The sequence below is a fragment of the Camellia sinensis genome, chromosome 1, assembly GCF_055761805.1.
Source record: "Camellia sinensis isolate YWXY chromosome 1, ASM5576180v1, whole genome shotgun sequence".
In the NCBI taxonomy this organism is placed as follows: Eukaryota; Viridiplantae; Streptophyta; class Magnoliopsida; order Ericales; family Theaceae; genus Camellia; species Camellia sinensis.
In genome coordinates, this window is record NC_138961.1 from 115,276,782 (window position 1) to 115,287,804 (window position 11,023).

The following is an 11,023-nucleotide window of genomic DNA, read 5'->3' on the forward strand; positions in this document are numbered from 1 at the left end:
AAATCTTCGGGAGAGAGATCATAGAGACACTCAACGTTGCCGAAGCTTCGAATGAGCTCGAGACCGGCCTCTTCGAAGAGATCAGACGTTCCATGCTTTTCAATCCAACTCCACCGCCATTGAAGCTATATATATTGTTCTAGGGTTTGAGAGAGAGAGAGAGAGAGAGGAAGTGCTGCTCTGAAGTAAAGGAGGAGAGACAAAGAGTCAAATTTCTCTGATATGTTTAGGGACCTTAGATATCAAAAAATAATTTTGTGAATCTCTTCCATTACGAAAAGTAGGAGAGAGACCCGAAACTAATTTTCTCAAAAAAAAATAGATAAAAAATATATTTCTTATTTTTAAAATCAGTTTTTATTTAAATTTTAAAAAATAATATATATATATATATATTTTATATAAACACCAACCAACAGAAGGCACCTTCCCCGTAGAAACGTCACTAGGAAGGTTTTTTTTTTTGTTTTTTTTTTTTAAGCAGAGCTAGAAAGTTCGAAGACCAAAGTCAAAGCAAAAAAAATTGCGAAAATGTCCAGATAATAGTAGAAGCCTCCAGAAGCTCAACTTATCTTCCGTTCGGCCCTCCCCTATCATTTGATGGGGTGCGAGGGCAAAGAAGGTCCTAGAACACATTCCCATCTATATATACCCTTGTACTTGTCTCCCTCTGCAATCAGATTTCGTAATTCCAAAGCTCAAATTCCTGCAGCGAATCACTTCTCAAATCCTAGCACGCGCTCTTTTTCTCTCTAAATTCTCTCTGATTGTAAGACTGATTCATCATCAATGGCGGACGTTCAGATGGCCGATGCTGAGACCTTCGCTTTCCAGGCCGAAATCAACCAGCTTCTGAGCCTCATCATCAACACTTTCTACAGCAACAAGGAGATTTTCCTTCGTGAACTCGTCAGCAACTCCTCTGATGTAACTAACTAGTCTTTTCTATCTCTATGTCTCTTTATCTTGTCTAACGTGTATGTTCTTGGATTGGAATCGGACTTAAATTTCTAACTTTTTTTTGATTTGATTGTGGTGGGTAGGCATTGGATAAGATCCGATTTGAGAGCTTGACGGACAAGAGCAAACTTGATGCTCAACCGGAGCTCTTCATTAGGATTGTCCCCGACAAGACCAACAAAACGCTTTCCATCATCGACAGCGGTATCGGAATGACCAAAGCAGGTTACTACTCTCTCCCTCTTCCAAAACCAATTCAGTCCTCAATTCGTATGGCAGCAAATCAATTTGCTTTTTGTTTCTTAGGGGATTAATGTTAATATGTGTTTTTCAGATTTGGTTAACAATCTGGGTACAATTGCGAGGTCTGGGACTAAGGAATTTATGGAGGCATTGCAAGCAGGAGCCGATGTGAGCATGATTGGGCAATTCGGTGTTGGTTTCTACTCGGCTTATCTTGTTGCAGATAAGGTTATAGTCACAACTAAGCACAACGATGATGAGCAGTACATTTGGGAATCACAGGCTGGTGGCTCATTCACCGTCACTAGGGACGTCAATGGAGAGCAACTGGGCAGAGGAACCAAAATCACTCTCTTCCTCAAGGACGATCAGGTAAGACTCCTATTCAATTATGTTTGATTGATAGTTGAGATGCTTAAATCAGTATAAGACTTTACGGAACAATGAGAATGTCTACTTGTATTTTTCTTTTTTTCTTTTTTTCTTTTTTCTTCTTTTTTTTTTTTTTTTGTCTTTTATTCTCTCCCACCAATTGAAGGGGTATCAGCGGTGGCTCTGCTGTTTGGCAATAGAACACCCTGAATTTCTTTCCAAATGTTCAACAAGTTCACCCAATTTTGAACACCCATTCACTCCTACTTTGAACACCTAGCAATGAGCTAAAATAAATAAATAAATCATGTAGCAGCAGCGGCAGTTCAGTCCACTGATTTTGATTTTGTTTTTTTTAATGTATGGCATAAGATATATATTAATTAGCTCACTTCTCATAGTTTTAACATTGAAGTTCGTACATTTTGAATGCTCATCCTGCGAAAAATGATACGTCCTCTCTGTGGAAAAAGTGCTAATATGTGTAATGCATGATATAAATTTAAAGTTGGGTGGTGTGGACTACAATCAAAATGTATCTAGTTTATACTTTTCTTCATATGTAGCAGTAGTGTACCCTTATATAAATACCAAAACAGTTACCCTTATAGTAGCTGAAATATAGCTCTTTCAATAAATGTTGTTGTTGAATTAAAGCACTGATTTTGAAATATATATATATATATATATAAGATTTAAGACTAGGTATGAGTCGTATGACTTGTCAAAAACAATTATAAAACTCTACGTACTTTATTTGTTTTGGATTGAAAAAACCAAAGTAGTATTTGTGATTTGAGAAATTTAGATTAAAAGATTTATGGAAAGTGGATGACAGACAGAATTTTTTAATACAAACTTTAATTTGAATTTTTGGATGTCTACAATTAATTCAAATTTCTGGAGCCGCTACATAGTGGAATCTGCAGCAATTTTATTTAGATTGTGTTATATATGCATCATAATTGTTGTAGTTCAGTATGCTAATTTGAAATTTTATTGATTTATTATTTGCAGTTGGAGTACTTGGAAGAGAGAAGAATCAAAGATCTTGTGAAGAAGCACTCTGAGTTCATCAGCTACCCAATTTACCTGTGGACTGAGAAAACAACAGAGAAGGAGATCAGTGACGACGAAGATGATGAGCCCAAGAAGGAAGAAGAGGGCGATATTGAAGAGGTTGACGAGGAGAAAGAGAAAGAGAAGTCAAAGAAGAAGAAGGTGAAGGAGGTCACTCATGAGTGGCAGCTCATCAACAAGCAGAAACCCATTTGGTTGCGCAAGCCCGAGGAGATAACCAAGGAGGAATACGCCTCTTTCTACAAGAGCTTGACAAATGATTGGGAAGATCACCTTGCAGTCAAGCACTTCTCTGTTGAGGGACAGCTTGAATTTAAAGCTATTCTGTTTGTGCCAAAGAGAGCTCCATTTGATCTATTTGACACCCGCAAGAAGATGAACAATATCAAGCTCTATGTCCGGAGAGTGTTCATCATGGACAACTGTGAAGAGCTCATCCCGGAGTACCTTGGATTTGTTAAGGGTGTTGTTGACTCTGATGACTTGCCACTCAACATCTCTCGTGAGATGCTGCAACAGAACAAGATTCTCAAGGTGATCAGGAAGAACCTTGTGAAGAAATGCATTGAGATGTTCAATGAGATTGCAGAGAACAAGGAGGACTACAACAAATTCTATGAAGCTTTCTCCAAGAATTTGAAGTTGGGTATCCATGAGGACAGCCAGAACAGGGCGAAATTGGCTGATTTGCTCAGATATCACTCAACAAAGAGCGGCGACGAGCTGACTAGCCTGAAGGATTATGTCACGAGAATGAAGGAGGGCCAAAAGGACATCTACTATATTACTGGCGAGAGCAAGAAAGCTGTTGAGAACTCACCATTTTTGGAGCGGCTCAAGAAAAGGGGCTATGAAGTGCTCTTCATGATTGACGCCATTGATGAGTATGCTGTTGGGCAATTGAAGGAATATGATGGGAAGAAGCTTGTTTCTGCTACTAAGGAAGGTTTGAAGCTAGATGATGAGAGTGAGGAGGAGAAGAAAAAAAGGGAGGAAAAGAAGAAATCCTTTGAGAACCTTTGCAAGACCATCAAGGACATTCTTGGAGACAAGATTGAGAAGGTGGTTGTCTCTGATAGGATTGTGGATTCTCCCTGCTGTTTGGTGACTGGAGAGTATGGTTGGACTGCAAACATGGAGAGGATCATGAAAGCTCAGGCACTGAGGGACAGCAGCATGAGCTCTTACATGTCAAGCAAGAAGACCATGGAGATCAATCCTGACAATGGAATTATGGAGGAGTTGAGGAAGAGAGCTGAGGCTGACAAGAACGACAAGTCGGTGAAAGATCTTGTGATGCTGCTGTTTGAGACGGCGCTCTTGACTTCTGGGTTCAGTCTTGATGATCCAAATACATTTGCTGCGAGGATTCACAGGATGTTGAAATTGGGCCTGAGCATCGAGGAGGATGAGGAAGCAGGTGAGGATGCCGACATGCCAGCTCTGGAAGAGGAGGCTAACGAGGAGAGCAAAATGGAAGAAGTGGATTGAGTACATAGAATATTACATTTGTAATGGGCGTGTGTTGTGGATAACCTGTGTTTTATCGTCTTAGGAAAGTGATGGTGTAGAGGTTTTTGTGAGGTCGTGTCTGGGAGTGAGTACTCCCCTTGTTTGTCCAGTCTTTTGTCTTTTCAGTTTTGGTTTTTGAGTCTTACCTGTGGTCGTGGACCTATTTCAGTGCATTACCACCTATTTTCTTAACAATCAAGTGTAGTCATTGTTCTCTCTCTCTCTCTCATAGCAATCATGTATCCAATTTAAAGTCAGTTACACCACCAGGTAAACTGTATGAGTATAAAATAAGCAGTCGCCAGGGATTAGGTGTGTTGTCAGGTTAATTGGGGGGATGAGATGAGTAGTAGCACGGTGACAAATCAAAACTTACCTTCTCATGCCATGAAGAACATACTTGAAACAATGTCATGGAGAAATTTTCTAGGAAACAATAGAATGAACAAAATTGTAAGTTACATTATGAACATTTTGAATAGAAAATGAAACATTATTCAACAAGAGGATTCAATATTTGAACTGCTAATTTCAAGAGGAAAAAAAAAAAAAAAAAGCCTAATTATATTTGGAAAAATAAACACGTTCAGGAAAAGCTTGAACTAGGTTGTGCTGCACCATGGTCCCCAGCTCCACGCCCAAAGCCAACCTTCCACCGGAGCCCTGCAAGATCTAAGAACAGTACCAAAGTGAATACTAAGAAAGAAATTAAAAAAATAGTTGTCATGCATGCTTAATGACATATTAAAGAACTTTGCGGGAAGCTGCTGTATAATTTACAGCCCCTAAACCTCAGACCAATTTCGTAGAAAGTACACAGGAAAACCAATGTTCAACAAAGTGAGATATCAATAATGAAATAGTCTGTGCAAAAGTATAACACTCTAGAACCTTGCTTTGTGTCTAGACACCTCCAGCAGGACATATCAAAATCTTGCATTTAAAGAAAGCCACTGGAAGCAACCAAAACATTAGGCCAAACCAATTATGAACCCACCTCCTATGTTACAGAGACTCGTCAATTTTGGCGAAGTATCCTTTTGGCGAAGTATCCATGTCGACACAACACGGGTATGGATACAAAATCCAGCTAGAACACGGCATGGAAGAAGTGGATATGGCACATGAAAGTAAGAAAAAATATAGCATACCTACGATTAGGGCTACGAAAAGATCTTACGATTAGGGCTTCGATCTTCTTCTCTCGATCTGTCTTCTGTCTCTTCTCACTCTCACTCTCGATTGTTCTCTTTGTCTCTCTCTTCTCTCACTCTTGATCATCCTCATTTCTCTCCTCTATTTCGATCTATTTCGTCTTTCCCTTCGCTTTGTTTTCTTCTCTCACTTTTGATCCGTCTTCTCTTCTCTCTTTTCTTCTCTCTCTCTTCTTTTTAATTAGTGTTTATCATATATAATATAATTCATCATAAATAATATAATGAGAGCAACTTCTTTTGTTTGCCAAGAAAAGGTGTAACTGGCTCTTGAGAGTTGTTACCAAGTTAATAAACTTTCACCTTTTCATCCACTAGTTAATAAACTTTCACCTTTTCATCCACCTACTAATTATATAATAGCTAGTGTTTCGCCTGTGCTATGCACGGATTGTGTTTATAATTATTTGTATATATGTAAATTGTGAGTTTTAATTTTTAATTTTTTGATTTTTTTTTTTTTTTTTTGCATATAGAAAAAGAAAAATAACAAATGTAGCATATTTTCAATCAACTATTTTATGTTTATTTTTATTCAACATTTAAAAATAATGTACGGGCACAATTTATAACTAAATTAAGAAAAAATTTATTCCTAACGATATTTTTTTACTTCTATATAAATACTTAAAAAAATAAATTTGAAAAAGGTAGTCAATATAAATATTATACATTAAGTAAAAAAATGTGGTTAGCAATTATACTTACATAAATTTACTATAGTTTTAGTTTCAGTTTTTTTTTTTTTTTTTTTAAAAAAAAAACTATTTTAAAAGCATTTTATTTAGCTAGTACCAAATAGAATTTTCTTAGTAAAAAAGAAATTTGTAAACTTTTGTTGCAAATTTTCAAATATCTATTGTTAAACCTTCTATTCTATTCTACTTGTTTGCTTGCTTGCTTGCTATGGGGGTTTTGATATTTAATCTTTGCTCCACATTCATCGTATTGTTTTATTTATTTTTCTTTTTACTTGATTTTCGCATGATACTTCTTTCATAGTGCATTTGTGTGTGTATTGGTGAAAATATCATACACTTAAAATGTACAAAATTACAATATGTAAAAAAAAATAAGTAATTGCCCAAAACTAAAACTACTTTTAAGAAAAAAAATAAAAAATAAATAAAATTATTTGAAATAGAAAATAATTCATTTATTTATTAATTAATTTTTAAAAATAAACTTTTAAGAAAACAACAAAAACTATATATATATATATATATATATATAAAGACAGAAACTAAACATAAAATATAATACAAAAAATAAATTAATTATAGGATTTTTAAGAAGTGAGACTCACAAATAAATTTTATAAAATTTTGTCTATTCATATACTTTTCGTGTATATTTTTTTGTACTTCTAATCTTGAGAATGACATTGAAATAATTTGCACTTCTTACATTAAGTCCATCTAATAGCTTTAATAAGCACAAATGTAATAAATTTCATAACACAAAACACAAATAATTGTGAGATAAAATATGTAAAAAAAAATGAAAACACCGTTCAATGATAATGTAGAAGCACACATGAAGTTTTAATTGAAGGTATAACCAAATAAATCTCTATAGAAGACGAAGACAATCTTTATTTTTCATCACAAAAATTAAATAACTCAATATATAATTTTAATGTATCTCATTCTTCCACACGTCCAATTCTCTATCAATATTAGAATGAATGCATGAACTAAAAAGAGAACATTTGAGAAGACAAAGAGATGTGGTTTGAGACATTTCAATTGCTGAATTCTATTAATTAGTAGTTATTAGGCTTCAATGATTGGGCTTTTAATATTTGTTAGCCATTAAAGCTGAATTTTTTGGTTTCATCTATATTCACTTAATAATTTGAGAGTGGACACGTGTCAAGCCTTTACACAAATACTTAGCACATTTTTTGAGCATTATTAATGAAATGCATAGTGTAATTTTTTTTTTCCTCAATTGCAACCTGTTATTTTTTAATAAGAATTTATATTTGTTTTAGATATTTTTTTAGCATACAAATTATTTTATTAGATTTTTTTATAAAAATAATTAACAATCCTATCACTAACCATAATGTATGGGAAAAGTAGAAAATGGTGCAATAGTATGAGAAAAATCAAAAGACTTGTGGGTTGAGAGAAGTTAATAAATGATGGGATTTTTTTTTTAATAAAAAAATTAGAAAACTAAGATTGGGATATTAGAGCTCCCACAAGATTTGTAAGTTAGAAACATCATTTTCCTTATATAATATATAAATAAGTATAATTAAATCATATATAATAAATAAATAAAAAAAGAAATCTAACAAAATCTACAAATAGATTATCTATTTTTATTTATTTTAACATAATTTGCTTTCCTTATTCCTTATATTTTTGTTATTTATAATATATATCTCAATTAAAAGTAAAAAAAATAAATTATATAGATAAATAAAAAATATTATCAATAAAAATAATGCATGATAAAAATAATAAATATATTTTAAAAATAAATATTTAACTCATCTTTATATAATTAATATATTTTTAAAATAAAATATTTAATGTATCTTTGTACCAATATTTCCATTTAGATTCATATCTACATATCTTTAATTTTTAATTTTAAAATGTCCAACTCCTAAATACGTACTCGCACTCAATATCCATACCTGAGTCCGTGTAACGTAGCCCACCTCAAACCTAATCAAAGTCTGCAAACTCTGCTCAGCAAGCACAGGTAATTGATCAAGTTAATTACTGTAAGAGGGGCTAATTTGAGCCCATTAAATTAATTAGGCCCAATAGTCCAAGATTGGTGGGCCCGAATTTATCACCATCAAACGGGCTAAATGGCTCTAAGCCTCGAAAGGGTTCGGATCCACGAACCTAGAGACTTACTCAGGCCCGGAACTCGAAAGGGTATTAGGCAAGCCTAGAGATCCGAGGCACTCGGACTCGAAAGGGTTCGGATCCACGAACCTAGAGGTCCGAAATACTTGGCTTCGAACGGATTCAGACGCAATCTAGAAGTCGCTCCGTTAATGAGTCCCAGAACACTTGCGGGCTCGGAGCTTTCCGGGATCTACGCACCAGAACCATGGGCGTAATGGAGTTCGAACAAAGGACCCGATCCCGAGGACGGTGAGTGGAGACAAATTCACTCTTCGGTTAAACTAGCCTATACCCGGGTCGAGGTGGCACGACCCCGGGGGGTCCATGAGACTCGGCAATATTTTGCGGCAGGACGTCCTCTGGGACTACCCCTGACCCTTTGGGATGATTGGGGATCATTGGTTAGGTGTGGCTAAGAAGAAGGGTTCGCCGAGGGATTGATCTCCTCTTCGGGGTTTTCTCATCCTCGGAGAAGTCACCTCCTCGGAGAAGTCACCTCCTCGGAGAGGTCACCTCCTCGGACAAAGTGGTTAGAGAGAATATCCCCCATGTGCCTTGCACATGGGCTCCATCCTACATCATGAGGTGTCTATAAATAGCACCCACCCATAGCTTTACAAGGGATGGATTTTGGAGATTTTTAACTCTTGGGAAAGAACTAATTTCCCTTCTCCATTATCAACCTTGAGAGTGAAAGTGGGAGATCCATGGGAGAGCCTTGCCATTATTCTATTCTCTAGCCATCTTGCCTTCTTCTTCACCCAATCTCTTATCTCCATCATCTCCTTTGTTGTTGTGTTCCTAAGTTGAGATTATTGAAGAATCTAAGCCTCTCATCATATTCTAGAGAATTCGAAGTTGTTCTTCAAGGATCTTCGAAGATCTTCGAATTTTCCAACTCTTTTCTTGAACCCTCTCCTACATTTTGGCGACTCCGCTGGGGAGGCGGATTGGTTAATGGTCTCAACGAGATCTGGAATCCACACAACTCCAACAAGGATGGCGGGAGAAGATGAAGTTCACCAACAAGGATCCTCTAATGGTGGTGATGACAGAACCATGACTCCAGATCAACCACTTTTGCTTGATGCCATTCAAGGACTTCAGAATACTCAGCAAGAGATTCTTACCACTCTTCAGAATCTCACTCACACCATGTTGGTAATGAGTTCTAACTTTGCACCGGCGCCAAACGGGAATCAAACTGGTGGTGGAGTTATTCTCGCCGGAGCGCAAAATCAAATCCAAGGAGAAGTAGGCCCCAGTCAGCCTATGGCTCATGGCAACACGGCCACAGTAACACATGCTCAAACCACAGTAGGCGGCGGCAGTTTGCCCATACCCGGGCTCCATGGCATGCCAAGCCAAGATCCAATGGTGACTAGGGGAGTTTCTAGTGTAATGAATGGTGCTCCGGCGACTGTTGGTGTCCAGGAAAACATAAGGAGCATGATGGCGCAAAAGGGAGCTCTGCCCGTACCTAATCTTGTTACGCCACCAATAAATGTTACCCAAGCACCAAGCGGGCCTCCTTTGGTGCCGACAACAAATCTGCAAGCACAACCCGGTATAGCGACGCCGTGTGGTGGACTCTACGGGCCTCAATTCAATATCCCATCACCAACTGGCTTGTCTATAGGCGCTGATGGCCAGTATCGTCAAATGTCCTCACCAATGATGAATTCGCAGCACCAGAATGGCCAAGTCGCCCCTAGCTCAGTCTTCGGGTCCACAAGCCAAGTCCCGGGAATACCACCATCAAACTCTCTCCCTCAACAGTTTCTCACTCTCGCCGATGTGCAGGCCATGTTCGATCTCGAACGGGGCAAGAGGACCTTACCCTCTTTGCCTGATCCAGACATCAAGCCGCCTTACCCCATTGAGATGCTGAGCTATCCATACCCTGAGGGGTATACAGTGCCGAAGTTCATCAAGTTCGACGGCAAACAAGGAAATGCCCGAGAACATGTTGTGCGATTCATCGAGACTCTAGGTATTCATGGTTCAAACCACGTCCTCCGACTGAGAGAATTCTCTAAGTCCCTCACCGACCGAGCATATAGTTGGTATGTTAATTTGGCCCCAAACTCTGTCCGAAGTTGGGAGGAAATGGTTAACAAATTCCACTCCAAGTTCTTTCAAGTGGCGGAGAAGGTGACCACACTTACATTGTGTAAAGAGAAGCAACAAGAAAGTGAAGACATCCTTGACTACGTCAAAAGGTTTCAGGACAAGGCCGTGGATTGTCATGAAGCAGTTGAGGAGAGTTATCTGGTTCAAATTTGTCTAGAAGGGGCATTGAGCAGGTACAAAATGTTTCTAGTTAACCACAAGCTACCCACCTTCTCGGCATTAATAGAAGCAGCTCGGAACATTAGCATCCCTCAGGCTCAGGAGTCCGGATTTAAAGCCAGTTACAAGACTAGTTTCAAGTCATCTCGTGGACCTATCGTCGCCGCTGCCTCTGCCCCGGATACCCGAAATTCACAAGGAGGAGGTCATAGGGGCCAGAAAAGAAAGCAATATAATGGTGAAAAGGGGAATGTTTCTTATCCATGTGGAATCGAGGAAGTGAAAGCTCTAGTTAAGGAATGGGTGGCTGACGGAGAGCTAAAATTGCCTTATGTTGAAGAAATGCCATCAAAAAAGGACCGTGAGAGCCCTGAATTTTGTGTCTACCATCGTACATTGAAACATCCGACAGAGAAGTGTTGGACTCTCAGGAAAATCTTCAGAGATAAAGTCGAGGCAGACGAATTGAGGTTC

The 11,023-nt window shown here is 37.8% G+C and overlaps 1 protein-coding gene and 1 long non-coding RNA gene across 2 annotated transcripts; one reads left to right on the forward strand and one right to left on the reverse strand.

Moving 5' to 3' along the window:
- The first annotated feature begins 433 nt into the window (after window positions 1-433).
- Window positions 434-4,366, forward strand: LOC114323954 (heat shock protein 83). Its single transcript, XM_028271659.2, has 4 exons — window positions 434-927; window positions 1,044-1,185; window positions 1,295-1,575; window positions 2,593-4,366. Exons 1-4 carry the CDS (start codon window positions 790-792, stop codon window positions 4,144-4,146), a joined length of 2,115 nt encoding a protein of 704 aa, XP_028127460.2. The 5' UTR covers window positions 434-789; the 3' UTR covers window positions 4,147-4,366.
- LOC114323955 (uncharacterized) lies at window positions 3,491-5,453 on the reverse strand. Its single transcript, XR_003651440.2, has 2 exons — window positions 5,319-5,453; window positions 3,491-4,839 (listed from the first exon to the last, which is right to left on the reverse strand). It is a non-coding gene; the product is annotated as an uncharacterized LOC114323955 (long non-coding RNA).
- Between the last annotated feature and the right edge of the window lie 5,570 nt (window positions 5,454-11,023).

Bases quoted from the DNA above. Each gene is read 5' to 3' on its own strand.
- LOC114323954 (XM_028271659.2), top strand. From the start codon at position 790: ATGGCGGACGTTCAGATGGCCGATGCTGAGACCTTCGCTTTCCAGGCC. The intron at 928-1,043 runs GTAACTAACTAG...TGTGGTGGGTAG, and splicing joins TCGTCAGCAACTCCTCTGAT to GCATTGGATAAGATCCGATT. The intron at 1,576-2,592 runs GTAAGACTCCTA...TATTATTTGCAG, and splicing joins TCTTCCTCAAGGACGATCAG to TTGGAGTACTTGGAAGAGAG.